We start from the raw sequence: 18,531 nt of genomic DNA, 5'->3' as shown, positions 1-18,531 counted from the left end.
TGGTACAGCGTTTAAAGATTATCTTGTCCCTTCCTTCCATCCGCCCGGGAGGGGGGGGGGGAGGGAGGGGGAAAGTCCAGAAAGATAGTAAGAGGAGGCTTTTTTTTTTTTTTTTTTTTTTTTTATACGATACCAGGAGAAGTAGAAGATGAAGAATTGAAGCGAAGAGAAGGTAGTTGTTGGAGATTGCAATGAAGAAGTTGGAGATCAACGAGGAAGGTGCGATCCGGTCGGCGGTAAGGAAGAAACTGAGTGGCTAAGCACCTCCCCCTTGTCCAGGCATGCGCAGTAGCTGTCTCCTCCCAGGACAAGTGGGAGGCGCGCCAGATCTACGATCAAGATTGCTTTGAACTCTCCGAGGTCGGGGCCAATCCTGCGGATTACCCATATGTGTGAATGCACAGAGACCACGAAGAAGATCCATGAATGCCAACATGTACTGCGACATACTGAAGCAGGGAATGATCTTCTCCCTTTGGAGACTGGGCTGCAGGGTAGTATTCCAACATGAAAACGATCCCAAACACATCTCCAAAATGACCACTGCCTTGCTAAAGAAGCTGAGGGTAAAGGTGATGGACTGACCAAGCATGTCTCCAGACCTAAACCCTATTGAGCATCTGTGGGGCATCCTGAAACGGAAGGTGGAGGTGCACAAGGTCTCTAACATCCACCAGCTACGTGACGTCGTCATGGGGGAGTGGAAGAGGACCCCAGTGGCAACCTGTGAAGCTCTGGTGAACTCTATGCCCAAGAGGGTTAAGGCAGTGTTAGAAAATAATGGTGGCCACACAAAATATTAACACTTTGGGCCCCATTTGGACATTATCAGTTAGGGGTGTACTCACTTTTGTTGCCAGCAGTTTAGACATTAATGGCTGTGTGTTGCGTAATTCTGAGGGGATAGCACATTTACACGGTTATACAAGCTGTAGACTCACTACTTTACATTGTAGCCAAGTGTCATTTCTTCAGTGTTGTCACATGAAAAGATACACTTAAATATTTACAAAATGTGAGGAGGCGTACTCACTGCTGTGACATACTGTATATGGCTTTATAAGATATATTTTTAAGTATGCAGTTTTGTAAGCTGAGAAATATTTAATAAAAGTTCTGTTTGATTTTTTTTAAAAAAAGAAAAAAAAGCTAGACAGATATCTTTTGGACTGGAGACTACCAGCTGACATTGATCAGCTGATCTTAAGACCCTCTGAGGGACGTATGGGAGAGGCAGTCCTGCAGGTAAATTGGTCCCTGACTGTTCAGGGCTTTAAAGGTCAAAACCAAGACCTTGACCCTGACTCAGAACTCCACTAGCAGCCAATGCAAGCCTCAGAGAACCAGCTGGATATGAACCCATAAAGGCACCATCACCAGCAGGCGTTCTGCTGTGTTCTGCACTAGCTGTAACTTCTGAGTCAGGCGCAAGGGTAGGCCTGTGTAGAGTGAATTACAATAGTCTATTCTGGAAGTGACCATTCTGTGGATCACTGTGGCCAAGTCACAGGAAGAGAGGTAGGGAGCCAGCTGCCAGGCCTACTGACAATGGAAAAAGGCAGATTTAGCTGCTGTTATGACTTGGGCCTCCATAGATAAGGTGGCATCCAATGTCACTCTTAGGCTCCAGATCTTGGATGCTGGCACCAAATCCCTCCAAGTAATATCACCACCTGGAAAAGGCTCTTATAAAGACTGGGAGTCACCAAGTAATGAACAGAGCCCTATACATTTAAGGGAATAATAATAATAATAAATTTTATTTATATCCCACCCTCCCCGCCGAAGCAGGCTCAGGGCGGCTAACAGGACATGGTATATACCATGATTATTGTATAAAACAATTGTAAAATACAGTTAATACATTTAAAAAACAGTTACATAACATTTAAAACTACAATAAGTTAAGGTGCTACATTCAATAAGTATATTCCGATGGCTAGGTGTCGCTTTCAGGGTTCCTTATAAGCTTGCAGAAAGAGGGTGGTTTTGCAAGCCCTGCGGAACTGATTAAAGTCCCGCAGGGCTCGCACTTCCTCCGGTAGTTGATTCCACCAGTGGGGGGCCATTATAGAGAAGGCCTGCTCCCTCGTTGCTTTCAGGTTGGCCTCCTTTGGTCCAGGGATCCTTAAAAGACTTTGGGAGCTAGATCTTAGTGCTCTCTGGGGAACATGTGGAGAGAGGCGGTCCCTAAGGTAGGCAGTAGGCACAATCACATTTGTGGAAGATGGGCCTTCTGTAGATATACAGTCAGCACTAAGCTGTGTAAATCAGAAGAATTACTGGTCTTATGGCCCTTTGCTCTCTTTCAGATGGAGTTAATTGCTCATTTTGGGGCTCCCTAATATAACAACTGCCTGACCACAGAAAACTATTTTACACCAAAGGGGCTAAGCCAGAACTTTTCTCCCTAACAAACTGGTTTTCTCCCTGCAGGGAATTTATTCTCTAAGTACTCAGACATGTAGCTCTCTCACCTACAGTCTGAAGCATTACTTGCACAAGCAATTTGGCTATTTGTATAAATTTGGCTCTCTACAGTCAGTACTAGGACAGAAGGAGCATGAGAATTTAACTGTAATGGTGTGTATGCATGTGTGTGCATACAGTCATGAACTCCACATGTAATGCTTGAATTTGGATCCAGAAGAGTGGGAACATTCCCTTGGGGTCCAGGCACTAATCTCAGGGGCAATACCTCAAACAAGCTTGCTGTTAACTCTTCCAGTTCCTGCTCCAGCTGTTCTCTCACTTTGGAAAGCTTTTCACATTCTTCATCTTTTAACTTCAGCTCCTGCAGAAGAAGAACACATAAGAAACCAAAATTGCAGGTATGAGGCAAGGACTCCCCCCCAACATAAGTTCATAGGACTCCCCCTACAGACACTTTGTAAGGAGGTGACTTGCCTTAGTTGCCCAACTAAGCCAGCACTATCTAAACCAAGGGTGTTGAACTCATTTGTTAGGAAGGCCAGATCTGATAGAAATGAGATATTTTGGGGCCAGGCCATGTGTATCATAAGATGTCATGTGAGGTAGTGGAGATATAAACGTTATAAAGGATACAGACAACACAATTAAAGGTATTATTTTTTTAACTTAAAATACAAACATGCTTAAAACTCTTGTAATATTTTGTTTCAAATGGAAAGGTGGAGGAATAGTGAGATTTGACAATGCAATTTTAACAATAAAACATCAAGAAAAAGCAGAGGGATCACAGCAGAAACTGAAAATACAAAATGCTCTAAGCCTGGGAAACAGCATTGCAAGCTTCTCCCCACCCAATCCAAGGGTCTACTCAGATTGACAATGGCTCTCCAGTATAACATCCCCCCCCCCCCTTTGGCTGTAGGTTCCCAGGTTAGAGTACTCACTAGGTCAGGTCCATTGAGTAGAGAAAAGCTGGCTCAAAGCATCAACTCTTTATTTGCAAGGACACAACTCCAGGATGCCTGAGCTTCAGCTGTCTATATAGGAACTGGAAACACATTGCAGCATGGACAAAGCTGCAAGGAAAACATGGAATGAATCTTCCATCAAGGTCCCTGGGCCCTATCTATCTGGGCACAGAGACCTTAATGGAAATTCCCTCCAAGTTCTCCTTGCAGCTTTGATACCCCAAAGCCAAGTAATTTAGAACTTTCAGCATAAAACCTAGCACTTTAAATTTTGTCCAGAAACCAACATGCACATATTCCAAGCATCTGGAAGTCAGAACTATTCTGCCTCTGAATATAGAAATTTCAGTTTTAAAATAACTACTAGGCACAGAGGGAACATAAACTTATCTAATCCTTTATTAGAGCCAGTTTGGTGTAGTGGTTAAGTGCGCTGACTCTTATCTGGGAGAACCGGCTTTGATTCCCCACTCCTCCACTTGCACTTGCTGAGATGGCCTTGAGTCAGCCATAGCTTTCATAGAAAATATCCTTGAAAGGGCAGCTGCTGTAAAAGCACTCTCAGTCCCACCTACCTCACAGGGTGTCTGTTGTGGGGGCGGGGGGAAGGTAGAGGAGATTGTGACCACTCTGAGATTCAGAGTACAGGGCAGGATATAAATCCAAAATCTTCTTCTAATCCTTTATTAAGCATCAAACACATAACAATGGGTCCTGTGGTATAAAACCACACTTTTAAAATAAGAAACAATAAGATAATTAAAGGAAAGTTCAGGTTAAAAGATTAGCATAACACATTTGTCATAGGTATAAAAACACAAGACCACCAATGATCTGAGGTGTAAAACACACTTGTAGAAAGAAAGAAAAAAACAGTTCACATAATGTGTATAAACTCCTAAAATGTTGTACAATAACATGTTCAACAAAGGAAGCTTAAATATACCAAATACTAAAAGATTGTTTGTGTGGCCTTTTTTCTCCAGTGGGTTTCTAGTTTCTTCTGCACTTAGTAATGGCCTAATTCAAGTAAAACAAAAACATCACTGGTCCCACAAAGCCGTTTCTTAAGGAATGCTCGAAACATTTACTGATGAGCAATTCAAAAGATTCACATAGACTTAGGTTTGTGAGCACATGATATTGCTCCCAACTTTGTTGTCCTCATTTCTTTGCAAAAACTTACCTTCAGAGCTCTGCGGAGCTCCTCTTTCAGGAACTCTGACCCCTTCTCACGGATCTCCACAGAGGAACTGCGCAAGCGGGAGACATTGAGCTGAGCCATCGACTGGTTCTCATCCCCACTGTCACAGTCCTTGCCAGGAGGCTCCGAGTGCTGCAGCTCCTGTTCTCTAGTGGCTGTGGCAAATGGCTTCCATTGTCCCACTAGTGGCTGCTTGTGGACCTGATGCCGGGTTTCTTCAAACTGGGCATGGCTGTAGGAGAAGACCCATTGGATCTGGATTGATAAAGAGGACATAGAAAATGTGTTCCCACTTTCCCCACTCTGTGCTGTGTTCTACTGTCACAGACCTCTGTATTAGTGTGATTTCATCTCACAGCAACTTTAATTACCCAATTTTCCAAAATGAGTTCAGAGACGGCCAAGGACAGAAATGAGACACACTGCAAATGTGTACACTGTACACAACAGGGAAGGGAGGCAGATTAGAAACAGAAAATTGTGCAGGTCAAAGAAGCTCCTTCACTCAATGAACCGCAACAATGGGCTTCTGATAAGGCTGCCAATTTCAGACTGCAAAATTCCAGGAGATTTAGAGGTGCAGCCTGGGGTTTGGGAAGGGGAGGGGCATCAGCTGTGTGTAAGGACATAGAGTCCACCATAGAGTCCAAAGCAGCCATTTTCCCCCAGAAGAACTCTGAATTTTCCAAGATGAGTCTGTAGGGATCTCTGTATTCTGGAGATCAGTTGTAATTATGGGAGATCTCCAGGCCCCACCTGGAAATTGGCAACCCTAGTTTCTTAGCTCTCCACCTGTGTGTGTTTTTCAAACTGATCCCTGAAGTTTGACGCATATTTCCTCAAAGAAAGAAGCAGTGCAAAGGAGTTATACAGATTAAACAAATTTTAAACTTCCCTGTTGTTATACATGAGATGCTTTAACAAGAGAGCCCCTTAAAAAACAAAACACGGTAAGGCTATTCTTCCCCAGCATCACCACTAGGTGGCTTCCTATCAGATATTATTGATCAGAGCCAGATCTGAGTAGTTTCAGCAGGATTACTTAATCATGCGCCCTTCAACCAAACCCTGGGGAACAGGCCTTCTCCCCACTCCACGCTTTGCAAGACTGTCCCCACAGCAACAAGCTGCCCCATCCTGTTTGACTTGTATAGCCCACTCTATTGTTACCAATAATTGAACTTTTAGCACCTTAGTAGAGAAGAAATCACTCCATTACAAAGAAGTAAAATTCCATTCTGGTCTTTGGATCTCATACTACAGTATATGTGGCTATGTGCACAGAACAAGAGTGCACCCAACAGCCACACTCTTGCGAGATGCACATGGTGTCTCACAGACTGTCAGCAATCAGCCCACCATTATTTCTCATCCCAAGAATCAGCAGGTGCAAACGGCTTGTCCATATTTAAGAGCCATATCTTAAAAAAACACTGCTTCTGCTTAAGCTGAGAATGATGCAGCCTGACACTGAAAAAGTTTGTATCGAAAGTGTTCCACGCATGGACTCACAGCTGAACAGGATGGGTGGTTCCTTGGCAGTTCCCAGTGCTTCAATTCAGGCAATGATCCAAATTTGGCAAAGGCTGCAGTTCAGATGAGCACTAAAACTTATTAACAAACCCTGGAAGGACAACAAATTGGGTGGAGACATCACTTCCTACTTTCTAGGGAATATAGGATACTTTCACAAAATGCCGTGTAGTGAAAGAGCAAAAAAGAGGAAGTCTAAGTATCTCAGCTGCGGAAAGAGATTGACTTAAAAGCCAAGCAGAAGTAAATCACTGGGCAACATTCAGCATTACTTCGTCCATTGCCTGGGACAAAGATCTCAGCTGACTAACAAGCAGGACAGTTGGGACCCAAATGGGCTTCAGATACACCCCTCGGGATATTTATGATAAAGCCCTTTTACCTCATTGAGTAAATATGCACTGGATTGGGCTGCATGAACTTATCCCTACAAGATGAGCCTCAAAGATCACACAGAGTATATAGAAGATTGCAGACATCCATCAGTAGCACTGACTGCCATTGTGCATCCTAGAATTGGAAAGGATCACTGCTCTCTCTTTTTATTCTTCACAGTATTGGAGGGAAATTTAAGGCAAAAGTCCTTTGACGCCTTAACTGCAGAACTCTCATGGAAAGGTCAGCTCCAATTGCTTGCAAGTTCTCACAAAAAGCAGATGGGACAAACCACTTGTGTTTGGAATTGTTGCACCACATGCAGGGGTCTATATGCCTGAATGCTTCTCCATACAAAAAGATATCCCTCCACGCAGAAAACCAGAATGTCAAGTGTTACCTTGCCTTCTCCTTGATATGTGATACTTCTATGTGACATTTCCATGTGATATCTCCTTGATATGTGATAGGGGTTGGTTTTTTTTAATATTGAGGCGCATTCAGACATAAGACCCTTACTTGCAGTCTGGGTACAACTCCAGAAACAGGTCCACCATCCTAGCACACTGTTTGTGAAAATCTGGCTTTATAATAGCTTCATCAGAGCTTTAGAAAAAACAGACTGGATGGAACAAAAAAAACCCAGATTACCACAAATATAAAGAAAAAACTGTGGATGAGAAAGTAGAAAAGGCAGATAGGGAAGGGCCCAAATAGTTCTGAAAATTACATGAGTTGATAAACGGCTAACCTGAATCCCGCTTTTTATGAAGAAATACAGAACATGTGCTGTACAGATATTGAGGAACAGAAAAGCTGATGATTAACACATGGCCTTTGCCTGGCTTGTGAGCAATAGATTAAAGGCTGTCAAAATACAAAAGTAAGTTTCAAGGGTCTTGACATGCAAAACTTAGCCTTGCTGCTATCAAGTCCCAAAGAACACATTGCCCCCATTCTGGGTGTCCATTTTATGCACAGATAATAATAACAATCCTTTGTCTAAAAAAAGAAAAAAAAATGAGCAGCAAACCAGAGAGTCAGGGATGGAATGCTGAACTTGGCTAGAGAGATCTAAAATGAAATTCCATCTTCGATGACAGCCACTCTGTGCCTCAGATTTTCAAGCACAGAAGAGGCACAAGCAATGATGAACAAGGCTGTAAACCTCTTTATTTGTTAAGAGGGATTCATAAATAATTAACAGCAATACACTTATTGCAAAGAAAATATTCAGTGCGGGTGGGGGGGAAATCCCACAGGACGGAGAACTGAAGAGCAAGAAGCAGAGATGGCTATGATCCAGAGAACCATATGTACAGTTAAGCTGCAGTGTTACCTTATGAGATGCAAGCCATTCATTAGCCAACTGTAAAAAACTCAGGTTGTGCTTTCAACCTTGGTCAGCAGATTGACCAAAGAACGGTTTCTTGAAAAGAAGCATGGTATGGACAAGCATAGTGGAAAGCACATAAAAATGACATTGTGTATATCTGGAGTGTAATAGAAATATACATACTCTCTCAAACATGCGCGCGCACACTCAAACAGCAAGCAGCAGAACATCCGTATGGCTTAACTTTGGATTCAGATTTAAAATGGCCCAAAGTTGTTTTAAGAAGTTCAAAAGACCATCAGTTCCATTTCACTAAAGCAGATTTGATTAAGTGGTAAATAAATATCTAAGAAGATGTGAGACAGACGTGGGGAATATGAACCATATGGAGACAAAAAATGTAAATGTAATTGTCATTTAACAGGAAGAAGGCTAATAAGAAAAGAAAGTCAACAGGGAACAAGTTCTGCAAAAAAAAAAAATGGAAGATTATAATACCGTATCCAATTTCAGTTCCAAGTAAAATAGCACCAAGGCAGCCAAAGAACATGAGCAGTGAATAGATGGAAAAAGACCAAATCACATCAAAAAGTGTACTTTGTAGCTTGGAGCCAACTAGCAAAAAGGAAAAAGAGAACACTACATCTCACGTACAGATGAATGTTAGCCCAAACAATCAAGGCTTTGGTACACTGTCAAAAGCAACAGGGCCATTCTCCAGACCTATAGCAGAATTGTGCTTTCTCTTCCTGAAGCCCCCTCCTTTTCCCAGAGCAAATTCCCACTAGTATCTTCACCACATTTAATGGGACACATCAGTAGCATCATTAACCACAGGAAGCTAACCGGCACACCTACACATAACTTCATAAGGATTCAATACCACAGTATGTTAAAAAAAAACAATTTAGCAGGCAACCTGAAACCCAATACATTAAATGCCAAACTTTAATTCACATGGCTCATATAGTAGTATGCTGATTCCAATTTAAGGTGGAATCATTCTGCAGTCAGTCCACGGGTTACTAATCTGTTGCCAGGTTCAGTTCGTTCGTGCGCTCTCTCTCTCTCTCTCTCTCTCTAGTATTTGTGAGTGAGTGTGTGTGTTTTTGCATGCCTGGAAACCATGGTGACCTCTGGCAACACCTTAGTGGGGCCTGGATGTTTTTCAGACAGGTAGCTTGCTATTCCCTGCCTCTGCATCTCTGCCCTGGTATTCCTTTGGAATACTTGCCAGAGTCAGCCCTTTTTAGCTTCCAAGATCTCATAAGACTGGGCTTGCCTGGGCTATCCAAGTCAGGGCTCCAGGTTCAAATCAAGATACTAATTGTCACCTACAAAGCCCTTGGGCCCACATAACAGCAGGGCTGCCTCTCCTGCTATGCTCCCCCCACAACAGCTTTATGCAAATGAGCAACGCCTTCTGAAGGTGCCCTTCCTTGCAAATGGGGAAGACTGATAAAAGCTAGCACAGGTACATACTCTTCTGTGGCCCCGACCTTCTTGGATGGTGTACCTGAGGTCAGAAGGGCTCTCATTCTGTAGAACGTGCAGAACAGTAACATTCAGGAAGGCATTTTCATGAAGGGATTAGACCTGTAGTCAAATGGAACAGTCTAGGAAAACACCTTTATAATGGAGTAGGATTACAGTCTACAGCAATAATTATTTTTAAACCTTAGACTGTGTGGAATTACAAGAGGACCATCAGAACAAAGTTTGAGTTCAGTGGCGCCTTTAAGACAAACAGTAATAACTTCTCCTCCAATCCTTTGGCCTTACAAACTAATGATCTGTATTTTAATATAGCCTTTTTGTGAACTAGTTCACATAAGCTTATACTGGCATAAGAAATTATTAGCTTTTAATGTGCCACGGGCCTCCTAAATGCATTTGCTACATAAAACAAACGTGTATACCCCTTTAGAACTCATTTACTTTTTTGTAAAGTCCATTTGATAAATTAAGGTGTAGAAACTTCAAGTTATTTACTTCCTTATATGGAGATTTCTTGGAGTGGCAAGTTCCCCAAACTAACAGACTTTCTCATCCATTCCTCACATCCCAACCTGTTTAATCTCCAGGTCTAACTTAATGTGCTATTTCAATCATAGCTGTATTTATTGCTTAGCTAACTTGTTTATTATCTGTATGCCAATTTGCTGCTATCCACAGGTCTTACCGAATAGCTTAGCTGTATTTATTGCTCAGTTACTTATGCATCTTGACTTGAGCCAGTTTGGTGTGGAGAGCCAGTTTGGTGTAGTGGTTAAGAGTGTGGACTCTTATCTGGGAGAACCGGGTTTGATTCCCCACTCCTCCACTTGCACCTGCTGGCATGGCCTTGGGTCAGCCATAGCTCTGGCAGAGGTTGTCCTTGAAAGGGCAGCTGCTGTGAGAGCCCTCTCCAGCCCCACCCACCTCACAGGGTGTCTGTTGTGGGGGAGGAAGGTAAAGGAGATTGTGAGCCGCTCTGAGACTCTTCGGAGTGGAGGGCAGGATATAAATCCAATATCATCATCATCTTCTTCTTCTTAATTAGCACTTCTTAGCAACTACCCCCCCACACACACACACATATGAACATATGAAGCTGCCTTATACTGAATCAGACCCTTGGTCCACCAAAGTCAGTATTGTCTACTCAGACAAGCTTATACCTTGAATAAAACTTCGTTGGTCTTAAAGATGCCACTGGACTCAAAACTTTGTTCTGATACATTTCTGTGTAAGTCTTCAGTTTTGCTCTCACTTTTTGCTAGCTAACTCATCCTCAGAAACACAACATAAATATAAAAGCAGAGCAAAAAATTCAACTAGCTGACCACTGCCAATAAGCCCATTTGTACTCTTACTCTCTGCAAATTAACAAAACTGGAAACTGTTGAAAACATCAGCTAAAGAAAGAAAGAAACCAGGGGAGAACAGCCAAGAAGCAAACATCAAGTTTTCCAGGTAGAGCAAAAGCTAAGATGACTGAATAGCACTAATTCAAATGCTGATGGAAGTTGCATATTTTGAAAGCAATGTTTTAGATCAAAGGTAAGAGCAATATTAAGCTAGACACAATTTGATTGCATTGTAACATTTAGAGCTGAATTCAAAGACCCACTTCACACTGAGGTTGTAGACTTGTGTCTGGGCTGCAGGTGGGAGCTCACAAAATGGAGTGTTTCTCCATACCGCACCCCCCTCATTGTACACAGAAACTTAGTATGTCTGGGGAAAGACTAGGCTAGAATCTTTTTCCATGACATGCCAGTTTTCCAAATTCCATGTGAATGGAATCTCTCCTCCACCCTGTTCATAAGGAGGTATATTCAGTTAAGTGGCAGGTGAGGCTTTGCATGAAGTGATGCACCCGAGATATACCTTCTGAGAACCAGGACAAAGAATTAACATTGTCTCCTAACAAGGGAAGTAGTGGTTCTTTGGTTGGGTAGCATCAAACACGCCTTGCACATTAAAACTTCCCATTCATTTCTTGATTGCTTGAAGAGCTATGAGGACAGGGGCAGAAGTATAAATCGAGTTGATTTAGAGCATTACAGAAAGCATTCTTCTCTTCCTTCTTTGATTAACAGAGGTATGCTAAAAGGCTGGTGAGTGACAGCAAACATACCCATTCATAAGAGAGGAAAACTCAGAGCAGATGATCAACTCAAGGATAAGCAGTCCCCAACCTTATGCTGCTTTATAAATCTATTCAGTAGCATGGTTTAACACCCAGTCTGAAGTGAGTAAAGAAAGCCCTTGATACAGATCAGAACAAGATAATAAAACAATATTAGCAAGCCCTGTGTTTCAACAGGAAATACAGGAAAGTTAATTGCACCTCAATTTACAAAAGTATGGGACAAATCCTACAGGTTCTTTAGCACAAGTATTTCTCTACTGACTTCAGTCCTTTACTAGATCTCATCATGATCAACAATTAGAATCTTTTGGAATATGACTGACAGAACTGAAAGTCTGCCAATATTGGGAGGCTGGAAATAACAATATTGGTAGGCTAGTAATAACATTTTGGCCGCAGACTGGAAATTAAGCATAATTCCTAAAGCCAAAGAATAGCTTGATTTAAGTTTGGCAGTCTTTCCATTCCCACAACCTAACTTATAGAAAATTTGGCAAGATTTGCAGAATATTAGTAAATGCCGTATAGGCATATGCCAAATCAGACTTCTAATATTTTATAACTTTTATTTGTTTTTTTGTCAAAATGCAAGATTTTGCAAAATGTCAGATGTTTTAGATTAAAATTAAAATTTAAAATAACAGAGATGTTTCTAAAGGAAGATTTAGAATAAGTAAGGCAAAGTTGGCCCCAGTATAACCCTATGGAAACGAGGTATGGTTAAACCAAAAACCACAATGGAAAGTTAACTAACTTGCCAATAGTTTCCCGCCCCCCACTGGAAAAAGAGGAAACTTGTTGTTTTTCAGATTTACTTCTTTTGAGAAATTCAAGAACTCTTGTTGCTCAAATAATGGCTTGAAACCAAAGGTTTGTGCTGCAGCCAGAGAGAGAAAAGAAAGTCATACTGCATGGCTAAATTCTTCTGTCTGAAGAAGCATTGAAAGAGAGAGAGATCTCAAACATCTTTTGGAATAACCACTGCATATGCAAGGAAGGAAAAAGAGAAATTGCATTCATGCATGACTTGCCCAAGACCATCCAGCTAGTAGTATTCAAAATATAGGCTTCCCAAGTCTGACTGGTCCAAACACGCACTTCAGGACACTCTGTTGAATTTCTGTTTCTGCTGCTCATGCTGCTTGATGGGTACAGAACCAAAGCAAGTAAATCAGATTTCAGTCTTCAGTCCCATTTGGTAGATCTCTTAGAAAGTCAACTACTAATTAAGTGCTCAAGTTGCCAAGGCTGGCTGCCACTCCCTGTTCTGCCTATCATGTCCAGGGGTGGCCAAACTTGTTTAACGTAAGAGCCACATAGAATAAATGTCAGAAGTTTGAGAACCACAAGGAAGGAAGGCAAATAGATGGGGAAAGGGAAAGAGGTGAAAAGAAAGTGTTGTGTATGTGGACTCAAGGGAGAACTGAATTGGGTGTTCCTGGCTGGCTCATTGGAGCCCTACAGACAGAGCTTGGGGACTGGGGAACAATGGGCAGCAGGATCCAAATCCCTGCTGCCCTGCTCCAATCACAGGCCCCCTGCTGGTTTGAATGGTCCAATAACGTGCTTGCACGGGAACCCTGATGTTTATATATAATTGTCCCTCTTGGCCCCTTCCCCAGTCTTCAAGTGCAGCCTATACTATGCTGTACTATAATAAAGAGCTATGATCACTTTCACCTCGCCTCTTCCATGCATAAAACCCACTATATTATAGTGGCAACGAAGGTGGGATCCTGGTGAGTGGCCCCAGCAGCTGGCATCGCTTCGTGCATCGCTGCCTCTACATCCAGCACCACGTCCTGCACTGCCACTGCTGACGAGATGGCTGCTATGCCAGGAACGATTCAAGCCTTCAATGTAGCCAGCCTGGAAAGATAGGAGACCTGGTTGGAGCAGTTGGAGAACCACATCAAATACCACAACTCCATGGGCTGCAAGAAGGCGGCGCTCCTATTCAGCTCCTGTGGAATGAACACCCTGGAGCTGGCACAAGGCCTAATGGCGCCCATGACCCTCAAGGCAGCCATCTATGATGACATCATCATGGCCCTCACGGCCCATTTCACGCCACAACCAACAGTCCTGGCCCACTGCTTTAAATTCTCTGAGCACCGCCAGCAACCCAACAAGTCCATGGACGACTTCATTGCCACCCTCCACCAGTTGTTGCTACATTGCGATTTCCCGATCCTGGACGAAGCTCTGAGAGACCGCTTCATCTTCAGCCTGCGGGACAAGAAGCTGCAGCAGAAGTTGCTCGGTAAAGACACCACCAACCTTGCAAAGGCAGTTAAGGAGATGATGGCATATGAAAAATCGCGGAAGGAGAGATCCACAGCCTCCGCACATCGAACTGCCGCCTCCTCATCCGAATCAGAGGATTCAGGGGAAGACGACGCACTCAAGCTCCAGCATGTGGCTCAAAAGCAACCACTGAAATGACCAACCGAAACTGAGCCTGCCTGTGGGTGTGCAGCTGTGGGGAGCCCCATGAGCAATCCTCCTGCAGGTTCAGAGACACCATCTGCCACCAGTGTGGAAAGACGGGACATCTGGCAAGAGTCTGCCACCCCAGAGCTAAGCAATCAACCCCAGGAAGCACCTCCCAGCATGAACAAAGCTGACGCCAAGAGTCCGCCTTCACAGAAGAGCTCCACTCCATCACGGCAGCAGGGGAACAGGTATGCCAACTCCCCCTGCCCTCCCCGGGAAAACTGCAAATCACTGTGCTAATTGAGGGCAAGCCTTATAAAATGGAGGTGGACTCTGGGGCTGGACATACCATAATCTCAGCCCGGACCCTCCAGCAGCTGTGCCCAGGGGGAGAACCCCAGCTGCAGCCAGCCCTATTCATGGTCCAGAACTACCAAAAACAGGAGATCGGAGTACTGGGAGTTGGGGTTCTGTGGGTGAAGTATGGCCAATTCTCTGGGAGGCTGCCCCTGTTAGTAGTAGAGGGGGGCTTGTGCAGCTTGCTAGGTCGGGCATGATTCAGGCCCCTGGGAATTCAGATGACCAGGATACACCAGACCCCTGCAAGGTTGTGGGAATTCCAGAGCATCTGTGGGGAGTTCCCGGCCATGTTTGATGGCACTCTTGGGACGTACACCGGGCCCATGTTTTTCCAACTAAACCTGAATGTGCAGCCCATAAGGCTGAAGGCCTGGCACGTACCCTTCGCCCTCAAACATAAGATCGAGGACAAACTAGACCTACTGGTGGCCCAGGGGGTGTTAGAGCTGATCACTAATGCCCGATGGAGACACCCATTGTCACCCTGGTCAAGCCCAACGGCCATGTCCGCCTCTGCGCAGACTATAAGTGTACAATTAACAGGGCACTACAAGGCCACACCTACCCAGTACCTGTGGCCACGTGTTAGCATCCTTAGCGGGGGCGAAGATTTTTGGGAAATTGGACTTGGCCTAGGCATACCAACAGCTCCTGGTAGACACTGCCACGGCCGAGGCACAAATGACTGTCACACACAGAGATGCTTTTAAGATCAAGCACCTCCAGTTCAGGGTCAGCGTGGCTCCAGGGATTTCCAGAGCTTAATGGATTCTCTTTTGAAAGGTATTCCCAGGGTCCAGCCGTTTTTTGACGATGAGCTGATCGCCGCTGTCGTGGAGGAGGAGTTCGCCTCCTGCCTTCGCGCCGTACTCCAGCGTTTTGACTTTTGGGGGCTGAAGGTGAAGAAGGAGAAATGCCTCCTGGGAGTCCCTAAGATAGATTTCCTGGGTACTCAGTGGATGTGAACGGTATCAATCCCTCAAGGAGAAAGGTTGAGGCCATTTGCGATGCCCTGCCTCCCACTAATAAGGCGGAGTTACAGGCTTTCTTGGGCCTCAACTTCTACTATGCCTTTCTGCCCCACAAGGCAGAGGTAGCAGAGCCCCTCCACTGATTACTGGAAAAAAGGACCCCGTGGGTTTGGGGCCACCAGCAGGCCACCACCTTCCAAGTAGTAAAGGACCTCCTCATGTCCAACAGTTTGCTGGCGCATTTCAACAAGTGGCTGCCCATCATCTAGGCGTGCGATACGTCTCCGTATGGGGTGGGGGTAGTCTTAGCTCACGTGCTGCTGGATGGCCGAAGGTCCCTGTAGCCTACTATTCAAGGACCCTACCATAACCAGAATGCAACTATGTGCAAATAGACGAGGGTTTGGCCATTGTACCAGGGATTAAGAAGTTTCACAATTATCTGTATGGCCAGCCCTTCACTATACTAACGGACCAAAAGCCCCTCTTAGGCCTGTTTGCCCCCGACTGCCAAACGTCCCAGATGTTGTCGCCCCGGGTTTTAAGGTGGTCCATTTTCCTTGTGGAGTACCAGTACAACCTCCAGTACTGCCTGGGGAAAGTAATGGGCCACGCGGATGCCTTAAACCAGCTACCACTGCCATCCAGGGACCTGGATCCAGCCCCAGCACACCAGATTATGTTGCTAGAGTCCCTTCCGGATCGCCTGGTGCATGCCAAGGACATTGCTCACTGTTCAGCCAGGGACAAAATCCTCTCCAGAGTTTTGAACTGGGTGTGGCCCACGGACCGGGTGGGCTTGGAGTCTTCAGCATTCACGTCCCACTAGGATGAATTGTCAGTGCATAAGGGCTGTTTGTTGTGGGGGAGTAGGGTGGTGGTGCCCCTGGCCCTGTGGCATAGAGTCTTCACCTCACTGCACGACACCTACCCAGGGATCATACAGATGCTATGTCTGGTGGCTGGGATCGATGACGCCATTGAGTCTTGGGTTGCGAGGTGCCAACCATGTCAGGAGACCCTGCCGGCACAGCAGTGGGAGTCTACACGCAACCCTAGGTCCCGTCTGCACCTGGACTTCACGGAGCCCTTCCAGGGACAGATATTTTTCCTCATAGTGGACTCCCATTCCAAGTGGCTTGAGGTAGTCCCTGTGGCATCCACCTCCTCCCAGGCAGCCATTGCTGCCCTCCGCAGGGTTTTCGCCACCCACAGGCTGCCGGATACCCTCATCTCAGACAATGGGATGGCCTTCACATCAGGGGAGTTCCAGGACTTCTGTGGCCAGAACTTGATCCGGCACATCAGGTCAGCCCCCTTCCATCCGGCCACCAATGGCCAAGCAGAAAGGATGGTGTGGTCCACCATAGAGTCACTCCACCGCATCATCCAAGGGGACTGGGAGGCCCGCCTTACAGAGTACCTGCTGACCCAGCATATTATCCCCAGCACAGCCACCGGCCACAGCCTGGCCAAACTCCTCCATGGGCCAGCGGCTATCGACGCTCCTAGACCGCATGCACCCAGATCAAGCCCCATACCTGCAGGAGGTGCCTTACGCGGTCCGAGCACCCAGGGGGTTTGATATGGGGAACTTGGTGTATGCAAAGAACTTTGGGGGTGGCCCAGCATGGATTCCGGCCTGAGTCTCCAGGATGTTAGGGTTGGTCATGTATGAGGTTACAACTGAGGGCGGGTTCACAATGTGGCGGCACATCAACCAGCTGCAGTTATGTGAGGCCCCTGGGAATCGATTGAGCGTGACAACAGTCCTCAGAACCTGCCTGCCATCTTGGCTCCTACAGTCACCGAACCAGCAGCAGCAGAGGATCTGATCCCTGGCCTTCCATCAGAGCTGGAGGCCTCTGTGGACTCTGAATCGCTGGCCAGAATTCCTGCATCACCGGCCCCTCCACTCGCCATGCCTACGCCGCCACCCACTCCGGTGCCCAAGCAGTTGATGCGGGAGCACTGCAGGCCTACTTACTTGAAAGGCTGTGTGTGTCAAGGCTTGTGAACTGGGGGGGGGGGGGGGGAGGGATGTTGTGCATGTGGACTCAAGGGAGAACTGAATTGGGTGTTCCTGCCTGGCTCACTGGAGCCCTACAAATAGAGCTTGGGATCCAAATCCCTGCTGCCCTGCTCCAATCACGGGTCCCCTGCTGGTTTAAATGGTCCAATAGCGTGCTTGGCCCCATTGTCCCCTTCCCCAGTCTTCAAATGCAGTCTATACTATGCTATACTATAATAAACAGCTAAGATCACTTTCACCTCGCCTCTTCCATGCATGAAACTCACTATATTATAGAAAGCAACTTTAACTTTAAATGCATTCTCCAAGCCACCCCATCTCCAAGCTGGTTGATGGGGGTGGGGGGGAGGTGTCGGGGCTTCAAGAGCCACACAATGTGTGAAAGAAGATGAAGATATTGGATTTATATCCTGCCCTCCATTCCAAATCTCAGCGCAGCTCACAATCTCCTTTATCTTCCTCCCCCACAACAGACACCCTGTGAGGTGGGTGGGGCTGAGAGAGCTCTTACAGCAGCTGCGTTTTCAAGGACAACTGCCAGAGCTATGGCTGACCCAAGGCCATTCCAGCAGGTGCAAGTGGAGGAGTGGAGAATCAAACCCGGCTCTCCCAGATAAGAGTCCGCACACTTAACCACTACACCAAACTGGCTCTCTAGAAAGAGCCACATGTGGCTCCCGGGCTGTGGTTTGCCCACCCCAATCATGTCTAAGGAACTTCAGGCAAGGTAATAAATGATCCAAAAAAGGCAAAGAACCCATTAAGCTTCATTTAGCCATGAAATGCATCCCTTATAGCTTACCAAGGCACAACACCACAGCAAGCAGAGTGACCTATTCAAAAAGGAATTCGAATGGCCTGGAGGGGGGGTGGTTGTAGGAAAAAACCAGCAGAAACTCATTTGCATATTAAGACACACCCCCTAACGTTACCATTGTTTAGCATAGGGCTTTTTTGTAGAAAAAGCCCAGCAGGAACTTACTTGCATATTACACCACACCCCCTGACACCAAGCCAGCCAGAACTGTGTTCCTGTGCATTCCTGCTCAAAAAAAGCCCTGAGAATGGCTGCACAGTAACTTTCTTAACCAAGGTTAAGAAAGCCTCACAGCTTCCTTCATAGCACTGTCAACTAAGCAAAAAAGCAGAGGTTCCTACCATTTCCTAGAACAAACTTGGAAACCTATAGCTCATGTTGAAAGTTTCCCTTCAATTTCCACAGAAATGCCGCTGCCTTTTGTATGTG

General features: G+C 45.5%; 1 protein-coding gene across 3 annotated transcripts in view; it reads right to left on the bottom strand.

Moving 5' to 3' along the window:
• Positions 1–4,897, bottom strand: part of LOC132589989 (guanine nucleotide exchange factor for Rab-3A-like) — a 31,494-nt gene extending 26,597 nt beyond the window's left edge. For all 3 annotated transcript variants that reach the window (XM_060262802.1, XM_060262804.1, XM_060262803.1), the window contains exons 1-2: positions 4,588–4,897; positions 2,699–2,794 (exon numbers count right to left, since the gene is read on the bottom strand). In XM_060262802.1, the coding sequence (XP_060118785.1) occupies positions 2,699–2,794; positions 4,588–4,881 (390 nt within the window). In that variant the 5' untranslated portion in view covers positions 4,882–4,897. The remainder of the gene's footprint in view (positions 1–2,698; positions 2,795–4,587) is intronic.
• Between the last annotated feature and the right edge of the window lie 13,634 nt (positions 4,898–18,531).

The sequence above is a fragment of the Heteronotia binoei genome, chromosome 21 (genome assembly GCF_032191835.1).
Source record: "Heteronotia binoei isolate CCM8104 ecotype False Entrance Well chromosome 21, APGP_CSIRO_Hbin_v1, whole genome shotgun sequence".
NCBI lineage: Eukaryota > Metazoa > Chordata > Lepidosauria > Squamata > Gekkonidae > Heteronotia > Heteronotia binoei.
Note: the sequence above shows the minus strand (reverse complement) of the source record. Positions and strands in the feature narration are given on the sequence as shown.